This window comes from Siniperca chuatsi, linkage group LG18 (genome assembly GCF_020085105.1).
Source record: "Siniperca chuatsi isolate FFG_IHB_CAS linkage group LG18, ASM2008510v1, whole genome shotgun sequence".
NCBI classification, from domain to species: domain Eukaryota; kingdom Metazoa; phylum Chordata; class Actinopteri; order Centrarchiformes; family Sinipercidae; genus Siniperca; species Siniperca chuatsi.
The window spans coordinates 3,456,365-3,476,266 of record NC_058059.1 but is presented as its reverse complement, the minus strand read 5'-3'; the positions used below and the strand labels follow the sequence as shown (position 1 = coordinate 3,476,266).

At 39.5% G+C, this 19,902-nt stretch overlaps 1 protein-coding gene across 4 annotated transcripts in view; it reads left to right on the top strand.

The window, feature by feature from the left end:
• The window catches only part of ttc28 (tetratricopeptide repeat domain 28), a 123,466-nt gene that overhangs the window by 26,595 nt on the left and 76,969 nt on the right, over positions 1-19,902 (top strand). Inside the window, exon 1 of one of the 4 annotated variants that reach the window (XM_044175300.1) lies at positions 11,551-11,883. The exons of the other annotated variants lie outside the window; for them this stretch is intronic. Within the exon in view, the coding sequence (XP_044031235.1) occupies positions 11,857-11,883 (27 nt within the window). The 5' untranslated portion in view covers positions 11,551-11,856. Of the gene's footprint in view, positions 1-11,550; positions 11,884-19,902 lie in introns of those variants that run through there. 4 annotated transcript variants of the gene reach the window in all.

The window sequence follows — 19,902 nt, the reverse complement described above, 5'->3', positions numbered from 1 at the left end:
AAGGAGAGGTGTTGAACGGATAGATGGTTTTGATAAGTCCTCCAACTTAAACAACAAAATACAGGCAGGACGACATCATTTGTCAGTGCCTTCCAAAAACCGTTACAAAACCAACAGCGGTCTCCTGTGCTGTTGTGACTCTATGATAACATCAAATGACTCGTAATCCCTACGATCCCTAGAGGTCTTTGTCACTTGAACATAGACATGTAATTCTGGGGCTCTTGCTAAAACAACTGATGCTGTCGCTTTTCTTGGGAGGACTCTGTCTCTTTGATAAACTTAGCTAAACATAGTAATCACAAAAAGAGGCAACAGAAAGTTAGCATAAGGTGCTTTCACACAGTGATCGGTTGCCAGCAGCTGTGCCACTGAGGGAGAGCGAACATGCGCGGTTATTTTCCGCTGCCGTCGGAGTTGATCATGGTTCAACTTCTTCCACTTGCCGCCACGGCTCGTTGTGCGACCATGGCAACCACAGAAACTACAGTAAGGGAAACGATCCGGGAGCTGATTTTACTGGTATCTCTGTTCCCTGAAGTATTCACCTCTTCACCAGCAGAGAACAGACAGATGAATGAAGAGAAACGGTCTGCCAGCAACATCTTCAAAGTTTGACAATCCATTCCGGACCAATAAAAAATGTTTATGATATGAGTTAGCATAACTTGCTTCATTAATTGTGTCACATTGCTAAGAATTTACTGGTATAGAGTATCAGAGGTAGCTAGAGACGGTTGAGACGGCAACAGTGAGATGGTTGCTGTAACACAAGACATGGAGGGCCGGCGGGATGTTTTGTGGCTCCTGCACGAGTCCCCCTGAGATCTCCCTTCACCACACACACACACACATACACACACACACACACACACACAGACACACACACACACCATGTACACGCCTGCACACTTCTCAACTTTTTTGCTTCTTCCTTCTTCCCATCCTATATCATTTCCTCATTTGCCACAGAAAAAAGCTTATTGATTTTTGGTGGAATGAATGGGTGTGTACACTGAACGAGTGTGTGTGTGTGTGTGTGTGTGTGTGTGTGTGTGTGTGTGTGTGTGTGTGAGTGATCCTGATGCTGCTTCTGGTGCTGATATTTCGGATGCAGTTGTTTAGTTTATTGATGACTGGAGAACTTTATTTGAAGTGGTTTTCATTCATCACTTGCATTTCGTTTTACCTTGAACTTTATTAGATCGTTGACAATGAGAAGCGACAGATAATAAGGGAAAAGAGACAAAGAGAGATGACGTGGAACAGAAGGTCGTTGGCTTCTTTCAATCCTTCTTTTTCAGTTAGACGGCGTGAGCCTTCAGGGTCACATACAGGGTCAACCCAATGTTCACTGGTTCCAGGACTGGAGCCAGAATTTTAGAAATACTGAGGCCATGAGTCAAAGTTATATATTGAGATAGCTGGCATGTAATATTTTCTGGAAGTTGTTTGAATTGAAAAGAAAGTTCCTCTGGAGATCAACAGCTAAACTCAACAAAACTAACTAAAATCATTTTAATATCAGTCTCACAGCTCAGAAGGAGAGTGGAGAGTCAAAAGATCTGCAGTAGCCAATGCAAAACCACAAGTTTCCATCCCCAAAGACAGATTGGGGTTAACGTGGTTACGGTTAACGATCTGCTAGATTCCTCTTTTCCCCTTTGGTGACAAGCGGTCGTTGCTTTGATATCAGCAAAAAATATCTATAATTTCCCAGAGCCCAATGTGACATATTCAAATTCCTTGTTTTTTCGGACAGTGTAACCCCCAAAGACATTCGGTTTACTGTCTTCTCATCCTCACAATTGAGAAACTGGAACCGGTGCATGTTTGGCATTTCTGCTTGAAAAGTGACTGAAACGATTCATCGATTATCAAAATAGCTACTGATTAATATTCTGTCTATCAACTAAGCGATTAATCAGCTATTCATTTCAGCTTATTGTTTATCTGTCCGACCCACAAGGTTACTGTTTTGGTTCCCTCTCACCACTCTCATAGCATCGTTTTCAGAGAAAAAGATCTAAAAAGCCGCTGAACACGACCCGCTCAGCAGCAAACAGCAGACGGACACAGTCAGAGACCAGCTGGTGAACATAGTGGAGCGTTCAGCAACTTGGTGGTTAAAATTGTTCATCTCGAACCTGTTTTACTTCCTGCGTCACCCATCTGTTCCCCCTGCCAAGGACAAGAGACAAGAGGACTCAAAACAGGCAGAAGACATAACACAGCACGGCAGAAACCTTGAAAGAGAGCCACCTCAGTCCCCGTCTGAAGGAGCTTTAATCACGAGAAATATCAGAGTAGAGAGGAAGAGTCTCCACCCCCTCTCGTCACCCCCCCAAATCCCATCCAGGTCACCCTCCTCTCCAGTCACTCTTTCTCCCTCCTCCCCCTCTTGGAGTTCACTGATCAGATGAAAGATCTGGTCACTGCTGGAACCAAACTTACCCCCTTCCCTACTCCCATTTTCTCTCCCCTGAACCCTCCTCGGCGCCCACTTCCAGCATTGGCTTTAAGTCCTCAGCCAGTTTTGACACATTTGTCACAGCAAATTTAGCATCTATTCCTCATCAGCCACAGCCTGTTGCAAAATCAATGATTTTATCATCAAACACAATCTTAATTTCATGTTTTTAACTGAAACTTGGTTAGACAAAGATAACAGTAGCGCTGTTCTTACCCCTCCCAACTTCAGTTTTATGAGCAAAGCTAGAGTGCATAAGAAAGAAGGTGGAGTTGCCATTTTGTTTAATGATTCCCTCCAATGCAAGAAGATGTCTTTATGGAAATGTTGCTTCTTTTGAATATGTGGCTCTTCAGTTGAATTCCTCTTCTCGAGCTATATTTCTAAATATCTACAGGCCACCTAACGGCGTCTTTACAGGTCTCTCTAAGAAATCTATCAGACAGCTGCAGCTGATTCAGAAGCTGATTTTATCTTGTTTTTATGTTCTATTTAACTCCTTTTAATTGCATTTAAATGTCTTTTTATGTTGCACTATGTTGCTTTTATGTTTTATGTAAAGCACTTTGAATTGCCTCGTTGCTCAAATGTGCTATACAAATAAACTTGCCTTGCCTAAAGAGCCAGATATATCCCTCAGGAATATTGGACTTATATTCATCAGTTGACATAAACACGACTCCAAATCAATGATCATGTTGCTCCGTAATGGCTGGATGTGTAACTGTTTGCTAACAAGTTCACCATATCAACTTAAAGGGTGATGAAATGTTAATGTTGTGTTCACAACTTGTTTCTTCTGCCCCCAAGTGTCAAAAATCACTTATTGCTGGTGTAAGGCTAGCAGGAGAATTGGCAAAAGAGGGTCACAACGTGGATATAAAGATGCACATTATAAAAGTATACTTGAAGTATATTAATGCATACTTACAGATGCCAAAATTTACATTGAGATATGGGACAATGTCATTGGGTGACAGTAGATTTATTTAATTCCGTGTTTTATTACTGTGACGTTAGATGTTTTATATTGTTTTTATTTGCATAGATTGCAGTACATAATAACTGTTACTACATGAAACTGTAAGATTAAATTCTAAAACAAAAGCAGCACTAAAAAGCTGAACAGCATGAGCAGAACAGAACGGAGACCATAAACACACACATACTAAATCTGTGTCTTGCAGTTCAGCACACACACACACACACACACACACACACACACACACACACACGTACATCGAGCCACTACATTCATCACTGCCAAGGTGTGTGTTTAGTAGCCATGTTGGCTGTGGAAAGTGCTCCATCAAATTGACTTACCTGACATATGGTGTGTGTATCTGTGTGTTCATTCATGTTGTGTGTTTATCAGTGTAGTGATGTGTGTGTGTGTGTGTGTGCAGGCAGAGTGATGATGCTGGTCAGAGAGATGACTAAGACTGATATTTGATTTGATAAAGATATGCAGCCGGGCTCGTCTTTCAGCCCCTCTGACAAACATGTCTTCCAGCCTCTGAAGAAAAGGTCATGGTTGACTTTATTATCTCATCACAGAAATACTGTCAGGCAAGCCAGCCAGTTTGGCACTTGGAGTTTCTCTGTAGATTACATTATTGTGCCTGTGTTGCTGTGAAACACACTGAATCAAAGAGATATATGAGTTACATAAAACTTTATTGTATTTTTGTAGCAGTAATATGGAGGTGAAGTGTATATTAATGACCCCAGCTTCAAACTCTAATGCTATTTGCATACCTCTGGCGTCTGCAAGCCTCTGTGTTTCCTTTGTTTGCTTCTTGTAACAGGTTGTAAATATGCAGTTTACAGTTTTCATGAAAAAACAATGAGGCTGGCACCAGCCATGAGCATAAACAAATCGCTCACACGCACACAACGAAAAACAGTGTTACATTATTGATAGCGTCTGAGGGGGGTGTGTGATTTAAGATCATCTGTGGTTGTCTAACACAATGGAACGATGTACATACAGAACAAGCCCTCACATATCTGATCATTTGTACATTATGAATGTAGTGTAGAGTATTCATATAAAATATTATATAGCATTTAAAAGTGGAAAACTTAGTTATGCTTAAAGTTAAACTTTCTAACAGAGATTTCAGATTCTGATGTGATTGCTCACCTTACATCACAGAGTTGTCCTCAGTCCGCAGGAGAGACGTTTCTGGACAATCTCACCTCCCTGGAGTTTGGCAAATCACTCCGGTTCATTCCATGTATAACAATGCTGCTTTAAGAAAGATAGATTGTTGCTTTTTTGGCTTCGAGCACCATGAAGTTGTCAGATGCTATATTACAAAGTACTGTAGTCAGTCCTCGTTTGTTAGCTACAAGACGGGTCTCCAAGCCATGTGTAGCTCTAAAAACATTCATGTAATGGCAGTGAGTGCAGACAGTTTACTTAGCTTCAGTTGAGGTCTTTCAATGATGTGGTTGTATCTAGCACCGTATTAGCAAGCGTGGAAGCAATACACCTGGTGTTTGTGTCTCAGTATAGACTCAACCAGGTTGTAGGCAGAAGTAAACAGGCCGCCATTACTGGGGTGGCATCTCACTTGTAAACATGTAGTAAAACTGTAATGTATGTAAAGCATTTTACTTTTTAACTGCTTTTGCAAATATATAATATGTCCAGGAGATCCTGTAGAGCCTGTTACATACTGAAAATATGGTCATCGAAATGCAGTTGAAATAAAGTTAGGTATAATCTTAAAACCTTTCTTCTAAATGTAGTTTCGTTTTAATAGAAGGCTAGACGTCTTTTCACCTGCAAACCGCCAAAACATGCTGACTGCTGTTATCAGCTGCTCTGACAATAAACTTCAGCTGAAAGCAAAATCCACAAGCCTCAGACCAAGGACTGCTAAAGACCGAGCAGCCTGCCTACACAAGCTAGATACTCTCTGCATATGTTATTTAAAGAAAGAGTTAAACCTTTTGGAAAATACACTTTGTTTTTTTTTTTGCAGAGAGTTAGAGAGAAGATCTATATCAATGTCATATCTGTGCAATAAGTATAGAGCTGCATCCAGCAGGCGATTAGCTTAGTTTAACATAAAGACTGGATGCAGGGCGACACAGCTAGCCTGACCTTCTCCAAAGCTCTAACATACGTCCACCAACACCTCTGAAACTCACTAATTAGCACATTATATCTTTAATTTGTACACAAACAGAAATGTGCAAATAGTGGTTTTACTGGCTGGAAGTATTTCTCTCCGGACACTTTATGCCCAGCTAAGCTAACCCTCTCCTGGCTCTAGCTTTATATTTACTGTGCAGACATGAGAGCGGTATCAGTCTTCTCATCTAAAGCTCTGCAAGAAAGCAAATAAGCTTTCCCAAAATATTGAACTATTCCTTTAAAGGGATAACTTCCTAAACAATAAGCCAAACAGTCTACCAGGTATATTTCATCGTAATGCTGCTGTATACATCAACCAGCAACAGTAGTAGTAGGAGTCTTCAGTAGTAACAGTAAAGGACTGCTTTCAGAGTTGGTCCTTCAGCAGCAGTAGTGTGTCGTGCTGTTTGAAACTGGGCTTCTTTAACACAGATATGAAGGTTTTCAGTATTCTGTAGCAGTCAGTGTGTCTTTGATGTTCATATCAACACAGCAGGAGTCAGAGCTCTCCCTGAAGGCTTTCACCTCACACAAGGAACCAAAGTCTAACAAGTCTCACTGTAACATGTCATTGACATAGTCAACTCATTTACACACTGAATAACGGTTTTGTTTAAATCTGTGACAAAATATTCTATTCAGTCGTACATTTACATTCTTACATACTTTTGATGCTGGGTCCTATTACAGTATGTGTCCAATTGTGTGTGTGAGTTTGCGAGCTGTTTGTTGCATGTGTGTGTGTGTGTGTGTGTGTGTGTGTGTGTGTGTGTGTGTGTTTCATGTTCTTAAATACTGGGAGGGGATTGAGGTCCCCATGGGTAGAGGCTGCTTTTTGAGGGTTAACACTTGGTTTTAGGGCGCAGGTTACAATTAGGTTAAAGTTAGGGTTAGGTTAGGCATTTAGTTGTGATGGTTAAGGTTAGGGTAAGGGGCTAGGGAAAGCATTATGTCAGTGACTGTCCCCCACGGGGATAGTGAAACAAACATGTGCTAGCTAGCTACAGCTGATAAAATCAGCTGGCAACAGTCATTTCAGCCGACAAAACCGACAAAAATGAGAAGCTTCTTTTGTTTACTTCTGTGTGAAATCAAAGACTCATTCTTTCTCAAGATTATTAGGAAATCCACTGGTAAATCTGCCCCCATTATCATTGTAAACTGCATATGAGCCAAAGCTTGACAGGTAACAGTAACTAAAAGGGGGTGCCATCTCGCCCTACTTCAGACTCATGGTGTTTATATTTACACACGTTTTATTTGCAATGAGACACTGAACAATAGCAGCAGCTGATGTCAGAGATAGCCTGCAGTGACAGAGCCGGGGTTATCACTCAGCTGATGACCAAATTAAATCCATAGTGAGGCTTCACACAGAGCTAGAAGTGGTAATTCTCCTCGAAATCTAATTCGCCCTCGGCCGTTTATTTCTGGAGATTAGGTTGTTCTTTAAATGACTGACAATCACACACAGGCAGACACCTCAGACTGTGTGTGTGTTCCTATTATTGGAAATGGGGTTAGTGATCTCCATCCTTCACTACGATTTACCTTCACTGTCACTCTGTGAAGTTCATCTCTGTTATTGATTTGAGGAACCCATTACAATCATGCACAAACACACTTCAATCCAGATTCACTAGCCGTTCACTTTAATAATAGCTTTATTTATTTGTACAGCACTTTTCAATCCAGGAAACAAAGCTTTACAACAATCAATATAAAACACACAAACAAATCAAAATAAAACTTTAAATAAATATAGGAATCATACAATAAAAGCTTTTTTTTTTTTAAATAAAAATGTGTCTAACAGCACTTTTGAGTTTTGTGGAAGTGGAAAAGTAAGTTGCTCGTGCATCATTAACTGCAGCATTGTGTTTCTTCATTAAGTCCTTCGTGTGCTCATAATATACATGGAGTTTGCAGGCCTTCCATTTGCGCTCTGCTTTGCGTACCTCTCTCGTCAGGGAGCGGGTGTGGTCGTTGAACCACGGGTGGACTTTTGCAATTGATTTGACATACAAGCCTTGAATTTGACCTTTTTTCTCACTTCAAGACATCTGCTGGGGTTTATTCAAGCAATAATAATGATGAGGAAGTTGGTGAGTGATGAAGACACAAGAAAATCAGCAGTTTTGTTTACAGGAATAGTTCGACATTTTGGAAAATAAGCGTATTCGCTTTCTTGCCAAGAGTTAGATGAGAAGATCGATATGATTCTCATGTCTGTGCAGTGAATGTGTAGCTACAGTCAGTTAGCTTGGCTTAGTATAAAGACTGGAAATAAGGGGAAACAGCTAGCTTGGCTCTGTCTAAAGGTAACAGAATCCACCTACCAGCACCTCTAAAGCTCGCTGTCTCGATCGTTTAATCCATACAATAAGGGAAGTGTAAAAATGACAAGTTGTGGTTTTACAGGTGGTTATGTGCCTGTCTATTTCTTGGCTGGGTGCAGTGATTTTCTTGAGACTTTGCTGGTTTCCTTCCAACCTCTCGTTGACAACAAGACTCCAGGAGATCAATGCGCCCTGCCAAGAAATAGATGGACAAATAACTGCCTGTAATTATGTCATTTTTGTACAGAATAAACAAATAAGATATAATGTGTCAATGAAGGAGCTTTAGAGGTGCTTATAGGCGTATTTCGTTACCGTTGGACAGCTTCAGGCTAGCTGTTTCCCCCTGTTTCCAGTCATTATGCTAAGATAAGCTAACCGTCTCGTGGCTGTAACTTAATATTTACCGTACAGACATGAGGGTGGTATTGATCTTCTCATCTAACTCTCAGCAAGAAAGTGAATAAGCTCCCAAAATGTTGAACTATTCCTTTAATGCACGTTGTGCCCTCTTGGGCTATATGTATGGATGTGTGAGTCTTAGTGCAGAGACACTCACTGTAAAGCAGAGACAGGTGATGGCACATTAATTATCAGGAGCTCTCACTACGTCCTATAGCGCTTATTACTCAGCTGTCACGGAACCGTGAATTCCCTCTCGCCTTTTCATTCTGTCCTTGTTTTCTTGCACATATACACATTAAACACACACACATAGATAGATATATAGATGTATATGTGCAATCTTCAATCAGATATGCTTTAATAGACAATTCTGGTGCTTCAGGTCAAAGATGATAAACTCTACATGTATCTAGGTAGCTTTCAGTCTAAGTGTCCATTGTGTGTAAGAAAAGCCTTACAGACAAACCACCAATTATGTGACACCTGTTTCATCCTCTATTGACTCTCTACAGGCACCTTCGCAGTCTTTTACCAACATCGCCGATACTCTCTCCTTTGCTCCGCAGGCTTGTGTTGCAGGTGTTAAGAGCTGCCCTCTGTCTTTGTTTATGGAGGGCAAAGGATCCTGGAGACTTTTCTCTGAGACCCAGTGTCCCTGCCCTCTCAACTTCCCTGATCCCTAATAATATTACCCTCCGCTCCGATTTCAAACCGACCGGCCTCTCTGCCACCCTGAGTGCAGAGGTGTTGGGTTCTCCTTGTGCCTCCACTTGTGCTCTCCCAGTCTGCAAACGTCTGTTACTCCCTGCTCTTTCTACTGTTGTGTATGTGGTACTTGTATCTGTGTATCTCTGGGATGTGACCTTAGACAGCTGTGGTTAAAGCGTGAAAAAACATCATGATACAACTATTTGAAGTTGCTTGAAAGATGCTGAAATACAGCTCCAATCGAAAAGGGTCTTCAGTGTGCATAAATAACAATGTGAACCAATTAATTTGGAAATAGGGCTTTATATTTTAAAGGTCAGTGGAAAATGTTCTAACATGCTTGGTTCTTTTCAAGAGCTGCCATTTGTTTGATCACACTTTAATTGCCTTTACTGGCTTCTTTGCGGTTGTTGCTGTCATGATCTTACTGTGTCTTTCAGACTTAATATGTTTTAGAATATATAAAATATAATAATATTAATAATCTTTACTGGAGTACAAACAGGAGCACAAACCCTTGATGTCTACTGTACAATCCTAACAAGCGGATGTTTAGCAGGTATAATATTCTACTCACTGATATTTTCAATAATATTTGTATTATTTTAGTATTTTAATTTGTGTGTCTGTGTATGATGGCCGCTTTGTGTGACTGAATTGTTGTTGTATATATGTAGTTTCTCCACAGCAGGGCTGAAACGATTACTCGATTAATCGATCAATAGAAAATTTATCGATATTTTGATAATTGAGTAGGTGTTTAATTCATTTTTCAAACAAAAGTGCGTAACATAATCTGGTTCACACGTCTTCAGTGTGAGGATTTTCTGCTTTTCACTGTTTTTAAATGATTGTAAACTGAATGTCTTTAGGTTTTGGACTGATGTTTGAACAAAACAAGAGATCTGAAGACGTCATCGTGGAGATGGGCATTTTTCACAGCTTTCTGATGGTTTATAGACCAGTCGATTAATTGATTAGTCACGAAAATAATTGGCAGAATAATCGATAATGAAAGCAATCAGTGGTTGCAGCCCTAGCTCTCAGGTCTGTGTTGTGAAAAAGATCTTAACTAACTTCCTATTTAAAGTTGCTTTAAAATGTCCCAAAGGACCAAAATAGTGAGATACAGCTTGAATAGAAGAGGCCCTACGGGTGTCTACAACAATGTGCCTGCACCAGTTAATGTGGAAATAGTGTTTGATTTTGAAAGGTCAATGGAAAAGAGTCCTGATGTAACCTGCTTGGTTGTCTTTAAGTGCTGCCATCACATTTAATTTGCTTTAACTGGTTTTCTTGCTGTTGCTGGTAGTATATATACAGTACTGTGTATATTTTGCGTAACAAGTACTTTTACTCTTTGATACTTTAGTGCACTTTGCTGATAATGCTTGTGTACTTTTCAGGTTTTGAATGCAGGAATCTGCAGCATCAGTTCGCAATGAACAATATTTTTGTATTTTTCTTAAACAGAGGATAAATGCAAAATGCACAACTAACAGAAAACCTGCCTTTCATAACTTCATTACTTACACATTTGTGGAGATGTTTAATATTTAATATTTACTGAATTTACAATGACTTTTATACTTTTTGGTATCATATATCTTTGCAAAATGTACATATATTATTGCTTTGTAACGTTTACAGCTCTCTGTATCATCACTATAATATCCAGTGCAAATCTGGAAGAAGTACTCAGATCTTTTACTGAAGGAGAAGTAGCAATACTTCAGTGTTACGTACTTTTACAAATAAAAGTCCTGCATCTAAAATCTTACTTCAGTTAAAGTACAAAAGTATTAGCATCAAAATATACTTAAGTACCAAAAGTAAAAGTACTAATTTTGCAGAAAATCCCATTTCAGAATAATTGGATTATAATTATTGCTGCATTAATGTGTTCATCACTTTAATGTTGCAGCTGCAGGTGGGACTAATTTTAATATATTTATATGTATTCTATATAGCCTACTGCTGGGTAGCTTGGGGATCCCTGGGGATCAATAAAGTCTTATTGATACAGCCTAATAATATCATAATGTATTTGTTGATTATATTTTGTATTATTAATCTAAATCTGGAAAGTAACTAAAGTTCAAATGTAGTGGAGCAAAAAGTTTATTTCCCTCTAGGACTAGAAGTAAAAGTAGCAGAAAATGGAAATATTACTAAAGTACAAGTGCCTCAAAATTGTACTACAGTACTTGAGTAAATGCACTTAGTTACTTCCCACCACTGTACTTAAGTAACATTTTCAGCATAGGACTTTTACTTGTAATGGAGTATTTTTGCAGTGTGGTATTGGTACTTTTATTTAAGTAAAGCATCTGAACTGAATAAATATTGAACGATTAATACATGCAGTATGGGTTAACAGAGGGAGGGAGGGAGAGAGAGAGGGGGGTTGGGGGAGGGAGGGAGAGAGAGAGGGAGGTTTACCGTCTCAGCTCCCTCTGCTCTCGGTTCAGCTGAGTCCTCAGAGCCGCTGAAGCTGCCGGAGCGCACAGATGATGCTCTGCACGAACCGGAGACTGGCTGACAGGACAGCAGCACTCTGCTCGGTGTCACCGGGAGGGTTTCCTGTGTCATTATAACGGGATTATAACTAACTAAATAACTCCTGCAGCCGGCGCGTCTGCTCAGCTCCCTCCGACGAGTCTGACTGTTGCACGCCGGCGGAGGCAGCTGCAGCGTCGGGTCTGAGATGTCTCTGCCGCCGCGTCCGCATCGCTCCACACCGGCTGTTGTGACACTTTGATGCTGCACATATCTGGTTTACAAATATGATGAAATGGCAGCCCCGGAAGAAGGTGAGTGAGCTGTGGCTTTGAAGTCGACTCTACTCTACAAAGTTGTGGCGGAATGTGTAGGATGGCTGACTGGCACCGTTTGGGATCAACAGGGCTATTTAAACACTCAGAGAGCGCAGTCACGGACACTTTATTAAGGATAATCCGTTAATATCCCGCATTTCACAAAGACACTGCAGCAACATGTCTGTGTAGGATTATTGGAGGATTATACAGGCGATGGAAAAAAAAAAGCTGTATAAAGTCGCTTTAAACTCACTATTCACACTATAAGCCAACTGTAGTCACATTATAGTGATGCCATAGAGAATTACAGTTACAGAGCGATATTATATGAATTATATGTTTAATTTTAAACATATAAGATACCAAAAAGTAACACAAAGTCATTGTAAAGTCACCACAAATAGTAGTGACATAAAATGTAAAGTATGAAAGATATGTCTGTCTGTTTGTGCTTTGTGACCATGCACATGCTGTATATGCATGCATGCATATCCATGTTTGCAGCCACTGTTTGAGAGGCTGAAACATTTGTCAGCAGAAAATTCACTTTCTACTATTTTGATATTTGATTAATCGTTTAAGTCATTTATCAAGGAACCGTCACTGATCGCAGCTTCTCTAATGTGAGTATTTGCTGCTGTAAATTGAATATATTAGGGTTTGGACTGTTGGTTGTGCAAAGCAAGTTATTTGAACAGTCACTTTGGACACTGAGACATCTTCATTGCCATTTCTTTTTGCTATATTCTGACTATTTTTAGACAGTTGATTGATTAATTGTAAAAAAAAAAAATCAACAGATTAATTGATAATGTAAATAATTGTTTGTTGCAGTATATTTAGTAAAAAAATATTTTATGCAAACTATTATTTCAAACCTGTGCTGCAGATTTTAACCTCACCTAACACAGAGGTGTGGCATGATGTTGGAGGAATTAATATTACATTAGGAAATGTCAGTTGGTCCACCACTGTGGTTCAGACTGAAATATCTTAACATCTACCAGATGTATTGGAACAAAATTTTGTAGAGACATTCATGGTCCTCAAAGGATGAATCCTAATGACTTTGGTGATCCTGTGACTCCTCCTGTAGCGCCACCATGAGGTTCACACTTTTGCTTTTTTGGTGAAATGTCTCAACAACTATTGGATGGATTGCCATGAAATTTTGCTTTACACATTCACGTTCCCCTCAGGATGAATCACTTATTATTTTGTCGTTTATGACAAAATACCTGCAAAACGATATTCCCATCAGCCTCAGCTGTAGTATGTGCTTACATCTACATCAGCGTGTTAGCATTGTCATTGTGAGCGTGTTAGTGTCGGTGATGGGAAAAGTATTCAGATCATGTCCTTAAGTAATAGTAGTTTTGTCTTACCACAATGTAAATATACTCAATTACAAGTAAAAGTCCTACATTGAAATTATATAAAATATACTTAAGGTATCAAAAATTACTCAAAATTACTCAGCATGCAGAAAAAAGGCCTCTGTGAGTGATTTATCACTGTTATATTATTGTATATTATTACTAAGTATAAAGCAGCAGAAAATGGAAATAGGCCTACTAAAGTACAAGTACCTCAAAATGGTATTTAAGTACTGTACTGTTTCTTCTTTTAAATATATAGTTAAAAACCCACAACTTAAAAAATGGTTTTTCAGTGAATTATTTATTGCTTTATGGTGTTTTATTCACTTTTAACCTTTTTGTGTTTTTGTACTCTGTTCTGTTTTTACTGTAAATCACTTTGTAACTGTGTTTTGAAAAGTGCTAGCCTATATAATTATTACTTGCGTAAAAGTACTTTGTTTCATCAACCACCGGTTAGCATGCTGACGTTAACATTTAGCTTGTTCCTGAGTACGGCCTCACAGAGCTGCTAGCGTGCCTGTAGACTCTTAGTTAGTAGGAGTAACCCTTCTCACTGTAGGAAAAAATATGTTTGAGAAGGCAGTCGCTGATATTTTAAAACCTCCTCCATCCACTGAGTGGGTAGTGTGAACTGGCATAGGATTTGATGCCTAACCCAATTTGTTTCTGGCTCAAAGATCACAGAGAGACACTGTTCCTCCAGAAAAAAGTGTGAGCCCTGATCTTGAAGTGGTAGATCGAGCTGTAATAACGGGAGTGTGTTAACTGATAGGGCCAGACAGTCAGCTGTTAGGGTGCTAATGGCAATGATGAGAGGAAGAAGAGGACCCATAGATTTATCCTGTATAATTTACTGTAAACAACGCCAGTTGGTTGGATGTTTGGGTTGTGTGCAAGTGAAGTAGAGAAAGTATTACTAGGAACTGCGTAGGAAAATGAAATCAGTGAAAGAAAAGTTTGAATTGCCAAACACTGTCTGCACTGAGTTTATTAGAGATACGTTTCGGTCATGCACCTTCGTCGGGCATCGATCTTAAAGGCCTGGTCACACCAGAAAAGGGGCACCACGAAATTCATACGTGGATCTTTGCCAAATCTTTGGTCTTAGAAGCTTGATAATGTAAGCTAGTGACTACTCACAGGGCTTTTGGTGAACTATTGTAGCTGGCAAGCTAACCGCTAACACGCTAGCCAGCTGGGAACATGCAAGTCAGTCACAACAGCTCTGTATGTTATTTCTATTTTCTCTGTACTGAGCTGTTTACTGCACCCCGGCATTTGTTCTCAGGATTGTATACCATTTTATTCAATAAAGAGTTTTATTGGAGAGGGGAAAAGGCTCTCTGAGCTAACAAGTTTGCTAACTGCTTGCTAACTGTTGGTTAGCCGGCACTAATGGGACAATAAGTTAACACTGTTTATTTAAAAGATGTATTTGTACCATCCTGTCTAATAACTGCGTGTGAACCATGTCTCTTTTGTGGAGCAGTTTATACTCTGACAGAGGAGGTTAAATAAAACTGGATGGTGCAACAAGTGCTAATAAGCTACAAAAGCTTCCTCCTTTTTGGACTCTCAGATTCTCTGTTTCCTCACAAGTCAGCACTGTCAAGATGGCTTGATATTGGTACAGCATGAATTTGCGAGTCAAAGTTCACCAAAGTTGAACTCGACATGAAAAATGCATGCAGATTTAGTTCACCCCTGAAATGAATTCTATTGAAATTAATTGATTTCACCATAGAATTTCACTGCTTTAAATGCTGGTGTGACCGGTTCATTATACTTAAACCACAGGCTGCAACAACTAATTAGAAATGGGAGACAAATCTCAAACACCTGAGACGATGACAACAAATGAGAATGCGTTGCAGCATCCTTAAAACGAGACAAACAATATATGTCAAAATCCATTGAATTAGATGGGTAATAAATAGGCAATTTACAAAAGGAGTTCAAATAGGTCATGTCCAAACTGTCTATAAGGTAGTCTTTAAGGTTATGAAGTTTGGATATGAGACTTGGATTTTCATATTGTGCATTTTTAATAAACTCAGTGCTGACAGTGTGCAGGAATTCAACTTTTCTTACAAAGATTTGACCAAATTTGAGAATTCTGCATTAAACAGTGTTGTTTTTTAAAGAAAAGACGTTGGGTTTCTCTGTGAAGACTCCATGCTGACCTGACATCTCGCTCTGGTTTACATGTATAACTGCCTCAGGATCCTCACAGGGTGATGAAAGCCTCTGAAAGAGACTCGGTGGACCACTTGTAGTGTGTGTTTGTGTGGCTGCAGATCTACTGTACAACCGTCATCGGCCTCCCAAGGGCTTTGACAATCCGTGGAATACTTCCTTTCAACACTTGTTGCAAGGATGAATATTTAAAGAAGCTTATATTAAAGCACACTCTTATAGCGTTCCGGTGCTTTTATTTTGAAGCCTCAGAATGAAGACACAAACATTTATGTCTTCAAGCTCATATTTTCCAGCAGAAAGCAGAGTGAATGAGGGCAGTCACTGTGAGATGAGCTGCAATGTATTACTTTCAATCAAACTGTTATTTAATGATGTAAGATGCCATAAAAGCAATACTCCCTTTCTGCTCTGCACCATGTACCACAAATAAGAGCCGATGTGCACAAACACACATGCACATGAAGTACACGCTTCTGCAGATGGCTTTTTATGCATGCAGTTTGCCTGTTTGAGCTTCTGCTTCTGGGTCATCTTATCTGAAGAATGAAATTAAATGAAATTAAAATCAGGACAGAAGGAAGGAAAGAAAGAAAAAGGACAGAGGAAAGGCATGGTGTGAAAGAGACTATTAGTCAAAAAAAAAAGAGAAATATGCTAAATCAGTGGTGAAGGGTGCTCAGAGACCTTCCCCGTCATCCAGGCTGATTTGTGAATGGCTCTTTCCTCCTTGATCAGCTAGGGGACCAATCTGAACCTGGACTAAAATCTGTCAGTATCAGCTTCATGTAGGATGAGGAGGGATGAGAGAGGGATGAAGGAGTAGTGAGGTGAATGAGAAGGAGTACTATATATGTGGGCTTGGTGTATCTGCCATTATAATTTGCTTTATGAATATGGTTTCAAACAGTTAGTTGGCCTCAATTACATTTTCTTATACTCTGGAGTTTCATCTCTAACGAGCAGGTGTGTAATGTATGCTCACATTTTGTCCTCATTAGTAGCTGATTTATGACTATTTATCCCTCCTTGACCCATATAGTCTTAATTCAACGTGGATATATATAAGAATATTATGTATGTAAGTTTAAATGTGGGTATTTTAGATACTTAAAGCATAACTTTACTATACTATATAAATGAGTTTATTAGTATTCTAAAGTTTTCTCTTAAAGATGCACTTATCAATATTTTTATGTAAACAGTGGATCAAATAAGTAGAAGTAGAAATATCGTCCTCAGCTCAAGAGAGCGTTAAGCATCTTTCAGTTCGTTGTTTTGGTTTTACGCCGGCAACTTTAACGTTTTGGTTCAGTCTCACAGCTCTTATCAACCCTGTTTCCAGCAGCTGTTTTCAGCAAAAAGCTCTAAAGACCTACTGTCCACTACCTGTCCATCACCAAACAGCAGGCAGACTCAGTCAGAGAGCAGCTGGTGAACATAGTGGAGCATTTAGCAGCTAAAGAGCCAGATATTTCCCTCAGGAGGTGGTGGAGACCAAACACAGAGCTAACAGAAAGAATACTGGACTCACATTCAGCAGATGGACACAAACACAACTCCTAATGTTCCTCCGTGTCTGCTGGATGTGTAAATAAGCAACTGTTTGCTAGCACTTTTACAAAGTTGAGAGACAAATAAAGACAATGGTCAAAATGGACTCGACAGTGATATCCTGACTTTCAGTTCCTGTGCGTCAAGCTCCAAAAATGCTGGAAGCTTGTTTTTATCATAAATGATAGTAAATGAACATTGTTTGGTTTTGGACTGTTGGTTGGATAAAACAAGCTATTTAAGGACATCTCTTTGGGCTCTGGGAAGTTGCGACGGGCATTTTTTTGAACTACTTGTTGACGTTTCAAAGACTAAACAATTAATCGAGAAAATAATTGGCAGAGTACTCAATACTGAAAATAACAATTAGTTGCAGTCCTGCTAATGCGCAGCAGAAAATACGTTTTGAGAGAAACGTAATGAGAATATGGTTTTAATTAATGATCTTGCAAGTTGCAAAATGTTCATAGAGAACGTATTTGTTTCCCTACAATATCCGCTCAACAAAAGCATGATTAATGTTTTTATGATTAGCACTTGGTTAAGGTTAGGGATAGATTGTGGTCTTGGGTAAATATCCAAGTAGTCCACAGTGACTTGAAGCACGAGACAAGATGTGTTTACTTTTATTAACATTTGACCGAAACCACGATGTTTCACTAACCTTAAGTAAACCCCGTCTCCGGTGTCAAAGTCCTGCACTTTGTACGTCCATCATCCACCTCGACTCCTCCCTACAACTTGTGTGCAGTACAAAACCGTAGCACTTCCTTCACCAAAAAAAACATCGCCACTGTACATAATCCTGGCAGCTGGTACATTTCTCTCAAAACATATTTGGCAAAACAAATTAGAAGTATATAAATGTCATTTCTATGAAGCAGAGTTGTGCGAGGAAGCTTTCTGTTGTATGGCGGTTGGGTTTTAAGAGAGCTGGCTGACTGTACTGATACTTAAGTTTAATCAAAGTTGAACTTAGTTCAGTAATGTTTGAGGCACAATGCTGTATATCCTGTATGTCATACAGCGTGTGACTTGTACTGTATATATATATATATGTGTGTGTGTGTTTACACTTCGAGCTGATCCAGAGGTGTATTAAATATTAGTTTCATGAGTGCACTGTTGACCGTCAGTGTAACTCCCCTGAAACAGCGAGTGCATGTTGGTTGCAGGGGCTCAGCAGCAGTACTGTAGGTTGACTCACTTGGGTTTTTTTTCAATGTATAAAATGAGAAGTTTCTCTGTCTGTCTTTCTCACCGTCTCCCTCTCTCTCTCTCTCTCTCTCTGAGGCATTTCTATTTCTCCGCCAGGAGTTCATGAATCATTTCATATTCTACTCTGCTCGGTCGGATTGGCAGTGCACTGGGTGTAATGTGTTTACTTACAATTCAGCTAAGCTGCTTAAAGCTACACTCCTGCCTCTGATTTAAGACTTAGCCCCGCAACTAAAACCCCTCTTTGCACAAGGGCTCAGTCAGACATATTGTTTGAATGTGTCCACCAAATAATTGCCACATTCTTCTGTAATCCAGGGGAAAGATGCACTGCATGCAAGTCTGAAGCCACTATGATGATGAAAACTCAGAGGAAACACTCTGTGAACAGAAAATAGATGCCATTTGTCTAGATCAGTGGTATGTAATGATTTCAACATGATTTCTCTCTTCATATACTCTGCAATTTGTGATTTTCTTAAGGTATGGCCATGATCCCATTTAACCCTGTGGATCTGATTGACAAACTGCGCATACAAATATCACCCATTCTCCTCAGTCATAAACCAATCAAACCACACAGACACACATACTGCTGGAATCACCTCTCTCTTACTCCATCCATTTACTAATTTATATTCCTGGAACACTGAATCTCTTAACTGAATTCATATACAGACATTTACACTGTGTTGACAACTTGTGGACATGCAAGCAAAAAAAACAAAAAAAAAACCCCAAGCAATATGGTTTGTTTCATGAAAACTGTCCTAGAAAACTGTCCTTGCTAGTACTTTCTCCTGTGTGCACTGACGTAAAGGCGAGCTACTGTAACAAAGAGTTTCCCTTTGGGGATCAATAAAGTATTTCTGATTCTGATTAGAACATGTATAGTACCACCAGTATGCAAAATGATGGCATTTCTGAGTAGCCTAAATTATCAATGACTACAGTATGTCATCAGCCTGTATATAAAGGGAGTGAAAACCAAGCAAGAACAGTTTAGGTTCAAAGGGTTAATGCCTTTTGCCTTCCTTTTTCATTAACCTGCACATTTTCTATCTCGATATAGAAAGGTTTGAAAGGATGACGGGATTGGTGTAAAAACATATTAGATTTAATATTTAGAGTATCTGTCTTTGTTCTGTATTTAGTAATTAAAGCTTCAGAATAGGCTGTTTTTAAACAAGGTTGTCCTTCTGATCATTTAAAATAAATACATGAGGAGTTATTGGTATTCAGATCAGGTCCTTAACTCTTAATATTCACAGCATATCAGAGATATTTAATATACACACTAGTGAAAATAGTCTTTTCAGGAGTCTTAACGGACGTCTATTGAGCTGTGTTACGAGTGTAACTAAAATGTGAATTTTGCGTTCAGTGATGAATAGAATTACATTCAAAAAGTGTCCTTGTGTCTGCTGCTTCTCTCTCCTTTGCATTTTACAAGCAGAAAATGGTAATGCATAAAGGAATTCCCTCAGTGCTGACCAAAACTAGACTCTCTCTGCCTCCCTCAGAAATGCAGTGCATCTCCGGGCTGAGAGGACAACGCTCCCCCAGGAGCTTGTCATGTTGATAGAGCTGCACAGCTCCAGTATCCCCAGGACGTGTTTCTGTCTCTCTGCTCTTGGTATATCTCTCCGTTTATTAGAGATAC